The 21,031-nt window shown below is 42.4% G+C and overlaps 1 protein-coding gene across 1 annotated transcript in view; it reads right to left on the reverse strand.

Moving 5' to 3' along the window:
- The window catches only part of DTNBP1 (dystrobrevin binding protein 1), a 121,881-nt gene that overhangs the window by 40,215 nt on the left and 60,635 nt on the right, over positions 1 to 21,031 (reverse strand). Inside the window, exon 7 of the mRNA XM_026511529.4 lies at positions 17,839 to 17,861. Coding sequence (XP_026367314.1) covers positions 17,839 to 17,861 — 23 coding nt within the window. The remainder of the gene's footprint in view (positions 1 to 17,838; positions 17,862 to 21,031) is intronic.

Here is a 21,031-nt window from a genome sequence, read left to right on the forward strand (position 1 = left end):
GACCGAGGCAGACCCAACCTGCCGTGTGCCCACCTTGCTGGGTACTTCCCTCCAGCAGCTACGCCACAGGCGGCCTCTCCACCCCCTGCCTCCTTTCCTGGCCCACATCCACTGGGCAAAACGTCTCGCCATCTTCTGAAACAGGCCAGTCTTACTTCTGTACCTGTGAACCAAAAGCCTGACCATTCTGTCCTATTTGTACGTATGGCTCACCCCCCAGGGCCGGGTTCATCCATCTGCCGTTTATTCACAGACAGGCGCTGGCTCAGTGTGAGACCTACACAGATGGGTGTGATGGGATCCTTGTGCTTAAGCAGCTCACGATCTACTCCTGCAGGAAAAAGCACTGCAGAAAACCACAGTTTAATATAAATTAGATGAGGGGCAACTAACGGTGCCCTGGGAGCAGAAAGGGTGCCATGGAAGGGCACCTACCTAACCTGCTTTCAAGGAGGCCTTCCCAGAGGAGGTGGCAACTGAGCAGCCCTCAGAGATGAAGGTGTAACAGGCAGACGAGGGCACGAGGGGGAAGAGATGGAGCCGAGAAGAGCCGACCAAAGGCTGAAGCAGGTGATGAAGTGTGTCTGGACTGTGACGTACAAGACAGAGGAATATGTGAAGAAGCCAGAGAGGTGAGCACAGCTTTCGAGAAGAATTTTATCCATCATGTTAAAGAGCTGTGATCCAGAGGCTCAGTGTTTTTAATTGTTGTAGGCAAGGTCCTCTGGGGCTGGGACAGTGTTAATAGTTACATGTTCACTTTTGCAATTAGTTTCTATTCATGTCAAGGGACACTAATTTTCCATGTATATCAATAACTGTACTTTAAAAATACAACTTCTAAATGATGTGCAGAAAATCAGTTAACAACAGTATGAACTGTGCACGGGCAGGGCAAATGCTGTGGAAGCGACGCTCACGTGACTGACGTGTGGGAGACACAGCTGCGGGAATCAGAGAGCCACCCGAGGCTTAGCGACAGGGGCAGATGTGAAGTGTCAGGAGGGGGGTTCTGGCAACGTCTGGAAACAGAGCTGAAAGGAGTCCCAGCCAGAAAGCAAGGACGTAAGATGCTGTCATAGTTTTCTACTCAGCCCATGAACATGGGGTCAGTGCCGCACCCATCACTGTCACAGACACTCTAACAGAGAAAAGCCAGATAAATGTAGGTCGGGTTTGCACTTTGACCAAAAATACTACTACCACTACAACAAGTAATAATAAGTCCTAAATAAAATGAAGCCAGGTAAAGGGAGAGAGAGAAGGCTGCACAATTTAAGAGAAGGAGACCCTTGAGGAGGCCCCGGAGGCAGGAAGCCAGGAGGCCAGAAGGGAGGAGCGGGAAAAGAATGGGAGGAGAGGTCAGAGAGGGAGCCTGGGGCTGTGTGGGGAGGGCCTCGCGAACCCCGGGAAGGGCTCAGATGGTACTGTCGGTGTGACAGGAAGCCAGGTGCACGGCTGGGGCAAGGAGGTGACCCCCAGGATGGCGAGTGGGAGTGGAAGCAGGGACTGGGAGAGGAACCGGGGCAGGGGCAGGCAGCCTGGACCAAGGTTGCAGTGGAGACAGGAAAAGGGGGTCAGGTGCGGGGTCTGGTGCAGAGGCAGAGCTGCCTGGACGGACAAGGAACCGGGTGTGAGATGTGACAGCAAGAGAGGAATCCAGCAGCGCTTTCTGGCCATGTCTGGCCTGGGTCCTGCGACGAATGGCAGTATGGTTCCCCAACACAGGGGAGACTGAGGGAGGTGGGAGGACGAGCTGCTGTGGGTAAGACGCCTGCGAGCACCGACCTAGCGATCCCCAGCTGGGAGCTGCACGTACCCTTCGAGAATTTGGTGGGGAGGCCAGGACGGGAGCTGTTTACTCGGAGAGTCATTAGCATCGGAGGGCATTTCAAGCCTTGGGACCCCAGGGGGCAAGAGAAAAGGCCCAAGGACGGAGCCCAGGGGGCCCTTCGCCATTTCGCAGGGGTGAGCAGAAAGCACACGGAAGCAAAGGAGACAGAACGAGACAGCGAACTATGGGGAAATGAGAATACACCCTGGGAATGATTCAGCAGGAGGTTAAAACTAATGATGCAGGAAGAGGGGGAAAAACAGCCAAAGCCTCGAAGGAGGAGAGAACAGACAGGATGCAGTGCACAAATGGAGACGGTGGCTCTGGGAGCAGGGACAGTCCCCAGGCGTGGGGGGTGGGGTGGGTAGCACAGACAGCAAGCAGACACAGGCGGCCGGGAGCATCAGGGGAGGGAACAAGCACAAGTGCCCTTCTGATGGCTTCTGTTTCCTCAGTGAAACCAGAAGAAACGGAGCAGGTAGGAGGAGAAGAGATGGGAGGTCAGCAGCCCGAGAGAAGAGGAGCCAAGAAGGCTGGCCAGTCTGTGCTCAAGGCGCTCCAGGGAGCCGCGGACACGATGTAACCCGTGCGGCCTCGGGGAAAGGGGGCTGGGTTTGCGGTTTGTTTTTTCCAGCTACATTCAGCTGCTCAGTTTAATTTAACCAATTAAAATCTGCCAACAGCAGAGGTAGGGAACAGCACAGGATTATTCCCTAGGACTAGAAAGAGTAATGACCTAAATGGCAAAACACTGAGGACTCACTTCATGCTGTACATCCAAATAAGTTCCAGGGTAGCTAGAAAAGTCAGCAAATAAAACTTAGCTAGCTAGAAAGTAGAAGAAAAAAAATTAAAAAATAAACTAGAAGTAATTACAATTTAAAATTAATTTTTTTGGATTAGGAGAAAAAATTTTTTAGGCATAAATGCAATGGAGAACATAATTTTAAAATACTCATTTGAATATACCAAAATATGAAAATTCTGCATGTAATTAATGAAGTTAAACAAATTAAAGGGCAAATAACCAGCCGGGAAAGAGATCTGCAATCAACAGGACAACAACGTGATACCCTTAATATGTAACAGTCTTGTTCACATCAATAATTCCTCACAGGAAAGTGGCAAAAAGCATGAACAGAACAGTTCACAATGAAAGGCCAATAAATCAAATTTCATCTCACCACTGCACCTCAATCAATAATCACATTTTACTTTTACTGTATTAAAAGGAAAATATTCTCACGTGAGGGTATGTGAGGCAGTCCAGTCACACTGTCAGTGAAGGTGCAAACTGGCATAACCCTTCTAAAAAGCTAATGGTCAACAGACACCAAGAACTGAAAAAATAGAATACCCTTAGACTTTAAAAAAATGTGACCCTATGAAAATATGCATGCACAGCAGTGCTAATTACAGCATAAAACCAGTAACGACCTAAATTCCCAACGGGAAAACAGTATTTTTAAAAAACTCATTATAATGACATGAGGCAATACTCATAATGTGAAAATGCAAGGAACAAAGCTGTTTATATGCTATCTCAACTTTGGATCTATCTGTGTATACATATGTGTGTGTACATAGTTCCCGACTTACGATGGTTTGACTCACAATTTTTCAACTTTATGATGGTGCAGAAGTGATATGCGCTCTGTAGAAGCCATACTTTGAGTTCTGAATGTTGACCTTTTCCCAGGCTAGTCATATATGAAATAGGCTTTGTTCTAGATGCTTCTGCCCAATGGTAGGCTAATATAAGCACTCTGAGCATGATTAAGGCAGGCTAGACTGAGCTATGATGTCCAAAAGGTTAGCAATATTCATGCATTTTTAACTTTCAATGAACGGGTTTATCAGGACATAATCCCCATCATAAATCGAGGAAAGGGTGTGTGTGTGTGTGTGTGTGTGTGTGTGTGTATGTGTGTGTGTGTGTGTGTATGCGCATCAAAACTTTAGAGAGTGCTTCTGACTAGTGGTTCAGTTTTTTTCTTGGTGGCTTTTTGTAAATTGTCCACAATAGAGACATTTTGTTTTTATAGTCATTAAAAAAAAATTAAAATATGGGGGCACTTTCCTACTAAAAAAGACATGGGCATTGTGGTTAAACATGAACTAAACAGGTAAAAAAGTGAATGCTACGTTACTAGTCCCCACTTCTGGAAGACGGCAGTTTCACACACCCATTTTCCTAAGCGGTACTGGAATACCACGGTGTGTCCAGAAAAGGGTGACCAGGAGAACAAAGCATCTCTAACCAGGTACTGGGGATAAAAAGGTGAGGGAACTAAGACTCTGAAACTCAGGAAAGTCAGTGGAGTATAAGGATGTTCAACCAACTCTAAACATACATCCTCAGAACTGCCCACAAAGGGATTCTACAAAGGATAGGATGCTGGATTGATTATAGGACTGAGAAGGTTTTCCTAAGATAGGATTCCAGAGGTAGAGACAGGGGACGCTGTCTGAAAGTCCTTTAAAACTATTAGGTAGAAATCAGTATCTGAAGGAAAAAGACTATATCTTAAGAAGAGTTCAATTTCTTACATCAGACCCAGGTATGGTATGAGGAAAGGATCGGGAGGCCTTTATAAGTCTTTCAGTCCTGATTTCAACCTCAATCCACATCCCAAATTGAGAGGAATCTTTCCAGGGTTCTGTAGCATCCAACAGCTTGCCCCCCATGCCCTTTCTTACACTGGGTTTCTGTTTGTATTTGTCCTTAAAACAGTCAGGTATAAACCATGGAGAGAGCCCAGATGTCCATCCATTGATGAATGGATAAAAGATGTGGTATATATGTACAATGGAATATTACTCAGCCATCAAAAAGAATGAACTCTTGCCATTTGCAACAACATGGATGGAGCTAGAGTGTATTATGCTAAGTGAAACAAGTCAGAGAAAGAAAAATACCACATGATCTCACTCATATGTGGAATTTAAGAAGGAAAACAGATGAACATAATGGGAAGGGGGGGGAGAAGGAGAGAGGTAAAACAAACCATAGGAAACTCTTAATGATAGAGAACAAACTGAGGGTTGATGGAGGATGGTGTGGGGGTCGGGGCTGGGCTAGCTGGAGGACACTTGTGATGAGCACTGGGTGTTGTCCACGTAACTGACGAATCATTGAATTCTACTCCAGAAACCAATATTGCACTGTATGTTAACTAAGCAAAACTTAAATAAATAGAACTGTCAGGCATCACCAAAGGAGAGCAACTCAGCAAGACCAGTAAGCAGGTAAAATGAACTTAAAGATGAAATCTCAGTAAGCTACTTAGCTATTGAAGCACGTGAATTTAAGTTGATCTGGTACAGAAAGAGAGTGGGACATACAATAAATAGCTATAAATACAATACATAAAGGAAAAAACTACAGGAACAGAAAATTGGTCTCATTTGTACTGTCCGTTTTTCCTCACTTCCCATGAACTGTCGTGGTGAAGTGAGAAAGGCACAAGTTCTGAGGGCAGACATTCCGGGGTTTAAGTCCCTGCAGAGATGCTCGCTGGTCGGGTGACTGGCTGAACTTCTGAGTCTCAATTTTCTCATCTTATGGGTTGGTAACTATCGTACTAACTGAGCTACGGTGGTGCTAGGATAAGCCAGCATACTACAGATACATAATTGTTTCCTTCTCTTTAATATAATTTTAATAGAAATAACAAGATTAAACGCTGGTAGCTATCCTTCTGTGTCACATTAATTTTACAAAGTGAAAAAGGAACAACTCCTGGTGTCAAGTTTGTATATTCAAATACTGTTTACTTTTTATTCCATTTACTGAGATAGCTTTCATTACAAGTACTTTTACTTTCAATTAAAACTAAATGTAAACAGAACTATGAGTGATCCTCACCTAGTACGTTTCTGACTATTCACTATCATCGTATCGACAACTACAGTACTTCCTTCACATATTTTCCAGACGATAATTAGAGACTTGGAAGTGAACAGCCTGCCAGTCAGTACCTTAAGCTCCTCTTCGTTACCTTATACTAACGCTTCCTTCCTTCAGAACAAGAGAAACGTGAGGGAAACACCTTGGTACGGTTCCAGCGTTTCTGTAGTGACTTCCTTTATCTTAGGGTAAACAGTGTTTTATTCCTCAGCTGTGGTCAAACTGACCAAATTTCATAGAATGGGCACAGATCCACAAGGAAAGTCAGACGAATATTTAACGGGAGAGCGCGTGTAGGGCTCAGAGGGTCCCTTGAGTTCTCCCCTGTCCCGAAGTCTCTAAAAATCACCAGGCAGCTACCAGTCTTCTGAGAAGGTGCCCGAAACAGTTTCCACTATACGAGCCTACACATTATTTTCCGGCACAACCCTCCAAAAACCTGACACGAAATCACGCGGCTCCATATAAAATCTCTTTTTGAGTCTGACAGGTAACATTTTCATAGAACTCTCCTTTTTGTGGTACTGGAATCGACTTTTCTGAAAGGTGTAATTTTTGCTGTCAAGTTTATACTGTGTTCTAGCAGAAAGGTAATGAAACACAACAGCTGTATTCATTCATGATACCAAGCATATATGGTACACAACACAAAGTTGTCCTCATGCGACGCTACAATACACTATTGCTATAATTACTGGTTACACAACAGTGGTATATAATCAGTATAAGGAATCACAGAAAGGTAACATTTAAGCATCACAACCTAAACCCAAGGCTCTACTTTTGTGTAGTTTAATACCCAAACAAGCTGTTAGAATTCCAGTTCCCCTTGAATATAAACATCACCTTTGAGAGTCCTAGGTCATGCCACAGTACGCCATCTTCTGATAGGGGATTAGAACAAAGAATCAACTGGGTCTTAAAAATAAACTAAGAACCCAAATTAGCAGACAGGATATAAATATTTCTGTGCTACAGGACACAGTCACTTTATTTAAATATTAAGTTAAAGGATATAAAGCTGGTTTTTAAAAACAAATATACACTTACACATATTGACATGTTGAAGGAAAAAAAAAAGACAAGCAGATACTTAAAAATCTTGCAGGGATTCATCAACAAGTCAAGATTTTCATAGAGTAATTTCTTAAATGAATAATATGAAATTTTAAAATTGAATACCACATTATATCTATGTTCAAAGCTTTACTCAAAACAACTATGTTAAGATAGTATGACTGACGGAAGAAGATGCTATTTATTACAGATTGCCTATAAATAAATACTTTAAAAATAAATACTAAAGTTCTCACTTCCTCCACTCTTACCAGTTTATTTCTGAACAATTAAAATAATGAACAAGAACATGGTAATACCTCAAGTTAAAATTTCATTGCATTAATGCTCTAATTTTATAATGAATTCGTGAGCTCCGTTTTGCTCCAGTGAATACTGCTATCTAAGCTGAAGAAGCCTGACCGCTTTGCTATACTATACACAAGATGGACAGGAGAGAGGGAGAACACGAAGGAACCTTCCATGCACTCAGGTCTGATGTACCTTATTCTTATTTGTGATCTAAAAAACAGAATAATCATGAGAGGGTAATATATTGGGACAACATGTACTTCTTTTGTTTTCTCCCCCCGAAAACAAGTGGGCTTCTCTCTGACAGGGCAGGATATACTAACATGGCATGACACCTAAAAAATGCAATAATATGGAGTTTTTAAAAATGTAATAATTATTAAAAATTATTCGGTTTTCTCCATGGATAAATAGATTTCTCAACAACAACAAAGCCACCAATTAATTTTAAGGTATAATTTTTTGCAGTCAATTCCACAAGTTTAGTGTCCTTGTATATGTATTTATAAAAATACCACAGATAGACATCACTAAAACCAGGGCCTCTAGCCAACAAGTGATACAAGGTGTGAAATTCTGCAGAATCAGGAAAAGAATACGTATTTTTTTTAATCTGTAAGAAGCATATGACATTTTCAACATCCATTAGGAAAATCAGCCATTTTAGATAGACCCACAGAGTAGCATGGGATGAATCTTAACTTTCCACAGTTGGCTAGGGCTCACATATTTAACTGTATTAACTGCTTGCTGGAAAATGAACACACTAGCAGCAAGGGATGCTGAACTGGTTTTATGGAGCTGTCCCGTAAGAACTGGAGTCACTATTCTAATAGCTGGCGTGACTTTCCTGGTATTTTACATTTATCTTTTAATATAAACGCTGCCTCATATGAATGACTGTCTGGTGTACTTCACCTGATGGACGATCAGACACAATATTATAAAATCCAAAGTCCTAGATTTCCCTGAAACATTTTTTAATTTATTTGTTTCAGGTATTAGTTTGGTAATTACTACTTGGCAATATAAAGAAACGAGCCATGCTTTCGTTAGCATGTACTGCTTGAAGATTCAAATCAAACTGCAATTGAATTTCTGCTTTTTAGTCATATATCATCTGCATACCATGCGAACACTGCCATGTACTCAAGCATGGAGGTAAAAATGATAAAGAAAAGCAGTGAAGGAAAAACATAAAATAAAGTTCCACCTACAGGGAGTCCTCTGACTCTCTTCGGTGAGTCCTGGAGATGACATGGATGTGGGAAGTGCACAAGTAAACCGAAGCTCAGTGCCGGTCAAGTGAAAGCTCCAGTCACCAGGCAGCTCCCCTGGTGCGCATCTTCTGAGACGGAGAACAAAGGGAGCCAGGCTGAAGCCAGGAGCAGGTTTTTCCAGAAAGACTGTGGGAAGCCTGCTAGTTTTCTGCGGATGGCTTAAGCAGACATGTATCGGAATCTACTGCCTCTATAAAAGCCAACTGCAAGCTCTCAGGGCTCTGGTGTGCAAAGATGTATGCACAGATCTTGGGGCCGTACCAAATGCTGCTCCACCACGGGGGGGTGGGGGCTGAAAATACACTCAGTTCGTGTGCATTTGTCCTTTAGACACACAGACGTACCCATGACATGCCAAAAGTGAGAAGAAACCCCACTATCGGAAGTAATAAGATGAAGATTAAGAATACAGGTCATTTCATAACACATAAGGTATCTTTAAATTCCCCCCACTTCATTTTTAACATAAATTCAGCCTAAAGCTTGCTTCAAATTCAGCAACACTAACCAGTGGCTTAGAGTGTGCTATGTGTTTTTAATAAGTATCTTAAATCATCACAATTCCAATGGTTACAAACACTTGTCAGCTGTCTCTTCCAGTTTCAGAACAGTATGCTCGAAACCCCACTCCCTCTGGACTACTCTGAGTGATGGCTCTGCCAGCCCCTCGCCCTCATATTCGGCCTCTACCGTCTCTACGGCCTCTTTTCCCTTTTCACACAAATAGATTCAAGTTTCTCACAAATTAAAAAAAAATTCCTCCTGTGACCCTAACCCTCTCCTCTACCCTCTCTGTCCTCCCCTGAGCCTTCGCTTTTGAAAGCACTGTATCTACTTCTCATTCGGACACTTAGGAACCACCAATGTGCCAAGCACCCAGGCGCCAGTGGTGAGCAAGCCAGAACATTCCCCCCGTGCCCTGGTCCTCCACCGTCCGGCCTCCACTCCCCCTCACATGCGAACACCCACGCTGCTGAAACCGTTCCAGCGACATCCCCGATCAGCTTCCGACTGCCAGATTAAGCGACCCTTTTCTTTGCCCTCTCCACAACGGTACGCTGCTGCTTCTTGACATTTCCTGGAAATGTTCTGTTTGGTTTTCAAACCCTCATCTCTGTGGCTGACTGTCCTCAGCCTCTGCTACAAGCAACTACAGCTGGCCCTTGAACAACACGGGTTTGAAATGGCACAGATCCACTTACATGTGAATTTGTTTCAATAACTGCAGGACAGCACTGTAAATGTATTTTTCTCTTCATGAGTTGCTTAATGACATTTTCTTTTCCCTAGCTTACTTTGAGGATTCAGTAGATAATACATATACCACACAAAATCTGTGTGCATCGACTGTTTAACGCTATCGGTAAGGCTTCCAGTCAACAGAAGGTTACAGTAGTTACGTTTTTGGGGGAGTCGAAAGTTCTACACAGTGCCCCTATCACCCATGTTGTCCAAGGGTCAAATGGAGTTCTTTTTTTTTTTTTTTAAGATTTTATTTATTTATTCGACAGAGATAAAGACAGCCAGCGAGAGAGGGAACACAAGCAGGGGGAGTGGGGGAGGAAGAAGCAGGCTCATAGCGGAGGAGCCTGATGTGGGGGCTCAATCCCACAACGCTGGGATCACGCCCTGAGCCGAAGGCAGACGCCCAACCGCTGTGCCACCCAGGCGCCCCAAATGGAGTTCTTTTCTGATGTCTGTCTGGTGAATGGTAGCGCTTCCTAGATTTCTATCCATGGTCATCCTCTTGTGGATTCTGCCTGCTCACGGTGGGCAATTTCATCCGAACCCAAGCCTTTCTCTTCCGTCTGTATGCTGACCACTCCCAAATATAGCTCAGATCCTTCTCCTAAGGTCCACGGGCCCATTAGACACGTCTACTAGTAATGTCTCACCGACACCTCACATTTAATGAGCAAGACAGAATTCACTCAACAAGAATAACACAGTTAGGTCTAAATTTAACAAAAGCCCAAGACTTACATATGGCAAATAAAACACTGCTGAGAAAAATCAAAGAAGATTTAAAGAAATGGAAACACAGTTCTTGTTCATGGATTGGAAGACTCAATATTAAGACAGCAATTCTTGCCAAATTGATCTATAAATTCAACACAACCCCTATCCAAACCCCAGCATTCTTTCTTTTTTAAAGGATTGACACAATGATCCTAACATTTATATGGAACTTCTAAGGACCTAAAATAAAATAGCCAAACCAATTTTTAAAAAGATCAAAGTTGGAGGACTCATACTTCCCAATTTCAAAACTTATTACAAAGCTACAGTAATCAAGGCAGTGTGGTGCTGGCAAAAAGGGACGAAACTGAGAATCCAGAAGTAAACTCTTCTATTTATGGCCACTGTTTTCCTGCAAAGGTATCAAAGCAATTCAATGGGGGAAAAGACAGTCCAACCGAAAAATAGTTCTGGGCCAACTAGGTATCGATACGTGAAACAAAACAAAACAATAAAAAAACAACTCAGACTCTTACACCCCACAAACAGAAAAAATATCTCAAAAGGGATCATGGGAGAGAATGGATCACAGACCTACTTGTAAGAGTTAACGATAACAAGTGTTGGCAAGGAGGAGAAAAACAAGCCCTCATGCGTGGCTGGTGGGGACGTTGCGGGCCCTTTGGAAAACAGTCACATAGCTTCTTAGAAAGTTCAATTTAAACTTATGCCATGACCCAGAAACTCCAGCCTTAGCTATACGCCCAAGAGAAATGAAAACACATGTCCACACACAGACTTGCAATGAACGCTCCTAGCAGCATTTTCCATAATAGCTCCAAACTGGAAGCCATCCAAATGTCCGTCAGCTGGTGAACGCACGAACAAAATGTAATGTATTCATACGTGTAATATCAACTCGCCCATAAAAAAAGAACACTGTTACAACATGGATGAAGCTCAAACATTTAAAACTAAGTGAAAGAATCCAGATGCAAAAAGACTACAAATTATATGATGGCATTTATATGAAATGCCCAGAAAAGGCAAACTGATAGAGACACACTTATTACTGGACGGCCTGGGACCGGGGAGGCAAGCGGGTGGTAAAGCGCAAACAGGCAGAAAGGAACCACTGTGTGGATGGAAATGCTGTAACACTCGATTGTGGTGATGGCTGCACAACTCTGTGAATTTAGTACAGATCACTGGAGCGTACACTTAAAGATGGAGGAATCTTGCCGTACACAAATCAAACCTCAATAAAATCGTTTTCAAAACCCATTTCTCGGGGCTCCTGGGTGGCTCAGTTGGTGAAGTGTCTGCCCTTGGCTCAGATCATGGTCCCAGGGTCCCAGGATCGAGCCCCATGTCGGGCTCCCTGCTTCTCCCTCTCCCTCTGCCTACTTGTGCTCTCTCTCTAATAAATAAATAAAATCTTAAAAAAAAATAATTTCTCAATCTACTGGATACCAAAAAGTTTTGTGAGGTTATGGGGAACTTGCCTGCAAAGTGATACTTTGATCACCCCTCCCCCCAAAAAACAGCCAATATCACTACCACTCCCTCCCAAATCTGCTCTGACCTGTATCACTTTCCTTGCTGCATGAAAAAAACCTATGCAAATGTCCTAGCCAGAAGTCTAAGAGGAACCCCACGCAGTTAATAGAAATCTTTTTACTCCACCCAGTGTCTTTCTCTCCAATCCACCACTGCCTTCAATTAAAATCTTTTTAAGTTTCCCAACAAATCTCTTCCTCTAGATTTGCTCTTTCCAACCGGATCTTCTACATGATACCAGAACACCTGCTCTATAATGCAAATCTGATTCTATGACCCTAATGAAACCCGTCCGTTCGCACCCCCCCCACCGCCTACCCTGTATCTAGCAGCTGCAGCAGAACGCTCCTCTAAGCTCCCTTACCATGGACCTCCACCATGAGTTAAAAACCTTGAACATGTAACGCAGACTTGTATATTTATAAATCATATACATGAAGTCCTGTACCAGTTGATTATATAACATACACAAAAATTGCAATTTACAAGGGAGGCATAAAAAGAAACAAGTGAAGCTCCAGTCTTCTTCTCCACTCCTATTATTCTGCAGAGTCACACCCCTCCTTGGAGACCACTGGCCCAAAGGAAAAAGCCTAACTCCTTGGTGTGACATGTGAGGCTGTGTATCATTTGTTCCCTGCCTACATCTCAACTGCTTCCCTATTTCAGCCCCACACACCATATGCTTTCACTGTAACAAATTATTTGTAGTTCCCTCATTGAACAAGAAGTTAAATCTTCACTTGTGTTCTCAAAATAAACATTTCTGCATCTTTGCAATTGTTCTTTCCTCTTTCTGGAATGTCCTTATTACCCTTTTCGACCTCGCATGCACTCCTCATTCAGATCCAGCTCAAGGGCTGTGGCCTCTCTCTGACTAGTCCATTACTCCTGTGTTAGTGTGCTTATTTATAATATTTTTTTACGTTATATTAAACATATATATTTGCCTTTTGTCCTACAAGCTTTAGCCCAAGGCTTTAGCTCCTTGAGGACAGGGCAATTATATGATCCAACCTGAGTCTCCATCACTTAAATATTGCCACATGGCAGCTGGACAGTTGTACCTTACATGTTAAGGTAACTCTTGAATGGAGTCAACACGCTCCACCCAGGTTTACCATCTATCATACATACAGATTTACAGCATGCTAAGGCCTGCCAAGCCAGAAATATCTATAGTTCATATCCCAGAGTCATCCAAACAAGTGAGACTCCCAGTGGTGTCAGAACTCTCTGAATCAGATAACCTCTACAATGTTATGACTTCTATTTTCACTCAAATTTAGTGATTGTCATCACTGTGATGACACCTCTAAGATCTCAAACTTCCGTCCTTGACCACAAGATCTTCCTCAACCATTGATGTGTTCTCCATCTTTATGGTCCACACCATCCCCCGTGCCTCCTATCTTGCTTATTTTCCTGGTCTAGTCAGGCCTCTCCCTGCCAGCCTGAATTCCATGGCCCGGCATTTTAACCATGCTCTCATTAGCTTCCAAGATTATCGAACTGCTGACCCACTGTACGTGTCCTCCCAATTCCCAACTCTGTGTTAACTAAAGCATATTTGTTTCAGTTTTTATTTCTACTTCTGGTCCTAGCCCTGCAAAATTCAGACCATCTTACCCTAAATGGATTCTCAAAAAATTGTTTCTTCCCTCTGTGTCTTTTCCCCATATTACCAGGCATCTTTCCTTCTCTAAGGTTTCGGGGAAAGAGATGTCCCTGGATCCTTTCCAAGGATAATCCATCCGGATATCATTGCTTTCCATCTTCTCCAGGATCTTACTCAACTCCTTAATAACCTCAATTTCACCCTCTCCCCCGATCTAGACCCTGATTCTAGCTCAAGTTACTTTTTCATTTCTTTCCTCTCATTCTAGAAAGAATACTGAGTTCACATCACCTTTGTATGCTAACTTCTCATATACTTCTGATTTGCAATCTGGATTCTCCCTTTACAAACAGCTCTTTCCGATCACCGATTACCAATATGACAATCTGTTCATTGTCAAATCCAATGGGATTTCCCCATTCCGCATTACTTATATCACGGATAACCACTTCTCCTTTAAACTTTCTCCTCTCTGTCCTTCCTTATCACTAAATTGTCTTGGTCTTCCTCCCATTTCTCGGACCACGCTGCCCTATGTCCTTCATTGGCTTTGCTTTCCATAGCTAAGCCATAACTGTGATCACACTGTACCAGGCTGGCCTTAGCTGCTTTTGCCCACATACTCTCATGATGATCCACTTACTCTGATAGTGTAACTCCTAAATCCTGACATGTCTTCACACTGTCAGTCACATCTATTACATGGCTGGGTAATTTTATGTTAAGGAGATTACAATGGACATCCTCTTATATGATACAACTGGATTCCCTGTTGGTCATTTAATTTTTTAAGATTTATTTATTTATTTATTTTAGAGAGAGAGAGAGAGAGAGTGTTCGAGTGGGAGGGACAGAAGGAGAGGGAGAGAGCATCTCAAGCACACTCCACTTTGAGTGCGGAGCCCGACATGGGGCTCGATCTCACGACCCTGACATCAAGACCTAAGCCGAAATCAAGAGGCGGGACGCTCAACCATCTGCACCGCTCAGGTGCCCCAGTCATTTAATTTTTTAAAAAGCAGTTAATATAGGAATCCATTAAAAACACATATACAAACACTTTAATATAAAATATAACCATACTTTTGTGAATTTTTTGAGCATAGGTCCCTTGATTGCAAGTTCTTGCACAAGCCACCTGTACTACCATGAATAAAATTTCCAGTCTGTTTTAAAAAGCAGAGCAGGAATCTAAGATGTGTGAAACAATCCATGTACAGAACCTTCCAGGATTTTTATTATTTTTTTCCCAATTCTTTTCTAATTCTGAATTTTACCTTTTGCAGCAATTTTAAAATCTATTTCCCTATACCAAGTCTTCCAAAGCTGTCGACTTAGTTTTCTTACAAACGGTTCTCCTGAACACTGAGGTTTCATCATTTTCTCTGATATTTAACTGAACTGCAGATTATCATAACAAGTATACATGAGTTGGAGAGCAAACAACTCACCCTGGGTGAGCATTCAATGCAAGCAGTGGAAATAAAAGCACTTGGGTGTACCGGTGAGGAGCCTATCAGCCTTCAGTATTCAGCATGCTCTGTGCATCAGTCGGTACATCTTACAGAGAACGACGGTTAATTTGATGGGGCGCTTAAGTGAAGACAGGAGTCTGCATAGTAAAGCCACTTTAAGTTAGGAACGATGGAGGTATGAGCCATACCCAATCCAGTGACGCAGTATTTCTAGACTTAGACTATATAAATCTTAAGAGTGAATCTTAGATATATACATGGAATGACAACCTATTTTTAAAATTAAAATGGAAAAATGATAAATAACACCTAGTGAACAGACTGGTCTATTCATGGCCAATTTCCTATGTTCTTAAGGACTGTGAAAACCTTATTTACTCTACATATGCTTACAGTAATGGAATTCCTTCCCCACTGAAAATTAAAAATTATGATTTCTGAAATCCTACGCTCCTTTTTCTATTCTTTAATATTCAAGGGACTATCATTTAAAAGTTTTTTTAAAATGCAATATTCAGGGGAGCCTACATGGCTCAGTCGGTTAGGCATCTGACTCTTGATTTCAGCTCAGATCATGATCTCAAGGTCGTGAGACGGAGCCCCGCATCGGGCTCCGTGCTGAGCAGGGAATCTGCTTAAGATTCTCTCTCTCCCTCTGTCTCCCCGCCCCCACCCCCACCCCCAGCAACCCGGCTACCTCTCTCTTAATAAAACAAACAAAAAACAAAGCAATATTCAGGGAACACAGAAAACTTTTCCTGTTGCCAATAATTTAAAAAACAAACAATAAATAGCCAGTTTCAGTAAAATTATAGAGCGGCACCTGGGAATGGGATTCTTTTCTCGCTAACATCCATGGAGTACAGAAGGAAAAAATCCAGAACGTGGATAATACTGATCTGTACCACTAATTTTGAGGGTTACTAATTTTGTTTTTGTTCCCCAAAGTTAGCTTTTCATTGACTTGGAAAAAAAAGCTTCCAAATACAACTACGAGAGTTGAATAAAACAATTAGACTAAGTAACATCTTTTGCCTTCTTGCGACCTATAATGCAAAGCCAAACACAACACTCAAACAGTAAGAAACTGTTACAATTCGTATGATTTTTTTTTTCTTTTTTCCTCCATGTGTTTTCTTCCATGAATGCCTTGGAAGAAGTCCTTTTTATTATGTGCTACTCATGCTTTTGAAATATTAGCAAAACACTCAGGAGGAAATAATCTTCAATGAATACTGGTACTAAAAAATTTTGATATGATGCAATAACCAATTTACAGCTTGTTCAAATATGAGAGCTTTACTCGGCGTATGGGCGTATGCGCCGTTACATGTCATACCATAATTAGGCACGTGTGTATAAATGAGATACGTCGGCATAAACTGAATTATTCTCTTGGGTAATATGTAACACTACCTAACCTTTTGCAAATGGCTGGTTTCTTCTTCTACTGTGAATATTGTCATACCAAAAAAGAAAAAAAAAAAAAGGCCCCGGTACTGAGATGGAAGTGAGGTTGACATTTTGCATCATCTGTGTCCCTGCCTGTCTTTCAATATTAACTTGATTGCTTTTCTTCTTCTCCTAATGTTACATAAGATGCTAGCCAACAAAAAGAAAGAATGAGGAAAAACAAAAGAAACATTTTATGAGGACTTCAAATCTTATTTTCAACCACTGATGGAAAATAACGTAGATGAGTCCTGGTGCACAAATTGATTAGGAATAATGATAACCATAAGAACACATTCTATCACATGATCACTTAGCATTACCCTCAACAAACTGGCCATGAACTCAATCATTTTACTCTAACTGTAGTCAGTCAAACAGAAATCCAGCCAAAACAAGTCTGTTCAATTAGAGTCACAGTAGGAATAGCCTTTCTAACTTTAATCTTGAAGGTTATTCATTTTCCCAAAACATCTAAACAGACCATACACATAAATAATTCAACGGTAAATGATAAACTGGAAAATCTTTACTCATTCGGTAAATCTTAGTCAATACTAGCTTCTATGTGAAATACAATAAGCATAAAACTAGTTTAATGTGTACTATAAAAGGCAATAATTCAAAGCCTTCCTAGTTACTGGGATGAGTCTGTCGGAGAACAGTGACTTCTCTGTGCAATTGCTCATCAGTAATTGAAAAACAGCGCGCTGGAAGGGCTTGGGGCTGCTGGAGAGTTTGTGGTTTTCTCTATTTTGCACTAGTGCTGTTCCATGACCAGTAAGGGTCAACGTGACCTGGAGTTATTTTTCCAGTGTCCCACTTTCAAAAGTTCCCTAAAATGAAAAGGCAATGTGGGGTGCTTTTGGTATCTCAGGATATAGTTCATACAGCTTCTCATTTTACAGATGGAGAAACCGAGCTGAATAAGACGAGAGACTTATCCAAAGTTACAAGACAGGTGGCAGGGCAGGACCCAGCACTGAACACCTTTTGGAAGTTCAGGTGACTGATGGATGGATCGCAGGGGCACATCTCCATCTTTACCACCATGCCCTCTCCACATGGCCCAGACTATGCACATGAGAAACCAGAATCTTCTCAAACTAGGATTCCCAACAACGTCAAAGTTAGGACTATGCCATCCTAACATATTACTTGCAATGGTCATCAGCAGAAACTCTCACTTAGTATGTGTGTTATAGCTCAGAGGGTATCAAAACCACTTGTGGTTAAATAAAACTTACAAAAACAGGATTAAGTAAACTTTTTTTGATGTAAATTGATTTAAAGAAAAAGGAATGAGTTCATCATCCAGAGAGAACATCTGACATCGATTAACTCTCATTTACTTTAAAGTGAAGAATTAAACACAAAATTACCTTTGAAGGTTTCGAGTTCCTTCCTGTAGGAAAAAAAAAAAATGTAAATTTTATTTGTTTATTTGAAGTATAATTACATACAGTGTTATATTAGTTTCAGGTGTGCAACATAAATGATTCAACAATTCTATACATTGCTCAATGCTCACCACAATAAATGTCATCACCATCTGTCACCAAACAACATTACTCCAATATTACTGACTATATTCCCGATGCTGTACTTTCCATCTCTGTGACTTATTTCTTTTATAACTAGAAATCTGTATCTCTTCATGCTCCTTATCTATTTCCCCCATCCCTCCACCCTCCCGCCCCTCTGGCAACCACCCGTTTATTGTTCTCTGTATTAAGAGTCTGGCTTTTTTTTTTTTGGTCTGTTAAGAAAATGTAAATTTTAAAATAATCCATTCCCAGTGGAAACTGCTCTTAGATTATATAAAAATGCATATACTTTAAAAGTCCAGAGTGGTGTTTCTGAATGTTCCCATATGCTTTACTGAAATTACCAATACAATTAGTCTAAAGCAACTATTTTCAGTTTTTCTGCTATTACTTTATTAATGGCTTAAAAAAATTCTACTAGAATTTAAACAATAAAACACTTATAAAAAAACAAAAAGCATTTTAATACCAGCTATGACCCATACATAAGAATCAGTTTATAAAAGCACTTAACAATCTGCACATTAAATCAGAGATTTTTAAGATGTTTCGTTAAAAATCATCCAGAACAGGAACAGTTATCTCCCCTTTTAAGTGAAAGAGGAAAGCGCGTATCAAAGGACTGAGGTCCACGGCTCATCCTGACACAAAAGGGCAAAGCCTCCAGGACACGCTGTGGTCTGTCACTGCGTCAGTGTCAATTAAGGATCCTGGGAGACCAAGTCTCCTGGGGAAATGCACGGCAGCAGAAAATAGATGAACAATCATAGAACAAAACATTTTTGACAAAGAAGTCAAAGTAAGTTGTTTTCTGGTTTTCCTTCACGATTTTGTAACTCGATTTTCCCTCCTTAGCGGTCCTGATGAGAAGTACTGTCGAGGAGGTGAGTTTATTTAGTAAAAGCTTGTTATCCCACTCAAAATAGGAGACATTCATCTCTTATTTGCACTCTAGGTTTTTCTAAACATCGAGGGCTATTTTGAACGCGCGAGTCAGTATTCCACACTACTAATTACAACACCCCTCGTGTCCCAAAATAGTTGACTACAATTACCCGCTGGTGGAGGGGACGGGCAATCTGCCTGCTGGAAGGCTAGACACGGAATCTTCCCGTCACAGCCAAGGGAAGGCTCTGAAATCAGACGGTCACCTCACTCCTCGTTTCTGGAAACACTGACTCCTCATAACTGCGCTCCAGCAACATAGTTCTTTAACTGAGACAACGTCATTTTCAATCTCATCCTTAAAAAAGAAAACGCAATTGCTTCCCTTCAGCCAACAGTTCCACTTCATTCTTGAAAGATTAATTCGGTACAAGTTAAACGTGCCTAAACCTTACTTCACCCTCCAATAATGGGGTGAAACTGGAAGCGCCTCACTGAGAGGCAACACGGATCGTCAGAGAACACCGTGCAGGGACACACCTTCGATGTGCTTCCCGCTGCTGCCCTCCTCACAGGCGCAGCTCCCCCAGCCCCCCAACGGGTGGAAGAGCAGACAGACCCCTCAGCTCCATACTGTAACGAGTAATTCTTTTCTGATTAGAAGCGTGAGACCGTGCGGGCTTTCCGCCTTTTAGAATGTGGAACACTGAGCAAAACCCCCAAAAGGCACCTTCTGTTTTAAAAAGCCAGAACTCGAGTAATTTCAGAGACGTCTCCCCCTGCTCCCACCCCCAGTCCCCAGACCCTAACAACTCAAAGCCAGGCAAACCATCCAGTGTCTACTTGGCTGACGGCTGGCTGCCCGATGCAGGAAAGCCGCCGCTTACCAGGAGGTGCGTGCTCACCTCAACCCTCTGGCCGCCCCGTCTCCTCCGCGGGAAGGTGCTGACCCAGAAACGGGGAGAAGCCCGGCGGCGCGCCCTGTGTACGCGTCCTCTATTTAAAGAATATCATGACCCACGCTGTTAGTAAAATTCTCCGAGAAACTTCCTTCCAGACAGGAAATCATTCCTGTGCCCACTTCCTAAAAAGGAACACTGGCTGAGGGAGCGAAGGGAAGGATAACTGTGGTGTAAAGGAGAAATCGGTGTTAGGGAACTTTGAAGGGACTGATACAGTGACACAGTGGCACTGAAAGCCTTGAAATTTCCTGGTTTTTTGGGAGGACCGCACATTTATGAGAGGTCATAAGCATCTGGAGGTACAGACGATGGAAGAGGAGGGAGGGCCAGGCTTGCCAAGCAGACGTGACAGTGAGACTGAGGCACGAAGGTCAGATGATGCAGGTTACAGATTAGGCAAGAACAAACACTTGAGAACAGTGGGCTGAACGAAGAGAAAGGTGTGGGAGACAAGGTTAAAAGGTAGAGGGTTCTGAGTGCCAGGCTAAAAGGATCTGGTTTTATTTTTAGCAGAGTAGCAGGAGCAAAGCTATGCTTTAGGAAGAACATTCTAGCTGTGATGGATAGCTCTACTGACAAGGGGGAGAATAAAAGCAGGGAGTACTCAGGAAACTACAGAGGAGTTTGAAGAAGAGCTAATTAGTGCCTGGGAAGAGCAACTGAAGTGGCAAGGGCAATAAACAGGAGGAGTCAGGTTTGCAAAGTGCCATGGAGAAAGCTCGACAGTCCCGGCAACTGATCCCACGGAGATAAGCGGAGGAAGGAGAGGAGGACACTCTCCATTGAGGGTTCCTGTCTGGACCCCTGGAGGAAGGCAAGTCTATTAGTAATGGAACATTCAGGAAGAGAAACACTGCGTGAGCTCAGTTTGGAATGTGATGAAATAATCTAGTGATGCTGAAACACATGATGCCCACCCCCTGAGCAGGCTACTCAAAAATCTACCTCCTACAGATTGCCACTCCCTGATTTCCCAGTCACTCTTGGATGGATTCCAACTTGGCTTCCAGACCCCACCCCTGCAGAGTCAAGGTCACCGACAATCATGTATGTTGCCAAATGCAATGATCACTTCTCACTTTTCATCTGAATCGCTCAGCAGCATTTGACCCAACTGGCAATCCCTTGAGGAAATTTCCTCTAGTTTTTCCTGCTGTCTTGGATTCTTTTGCTAGCCACTT

Source organism: Ursus arctos, unplaced genomic scaffold, assembly GCF_023065955.2.
Source record: "Ursus arctos isolate Adak ecotype North America unplaced genomic scaffold, UrsArc2.0 scaffold_31, whole genome shotgun sequence".
Classification (NCBI taxonomy): domain Eukaryota; kingdom Metazoa; phylum Chordata; class Mammalia; order Carnivora; family Ursidae; genus Ursus; species Ursus arctos.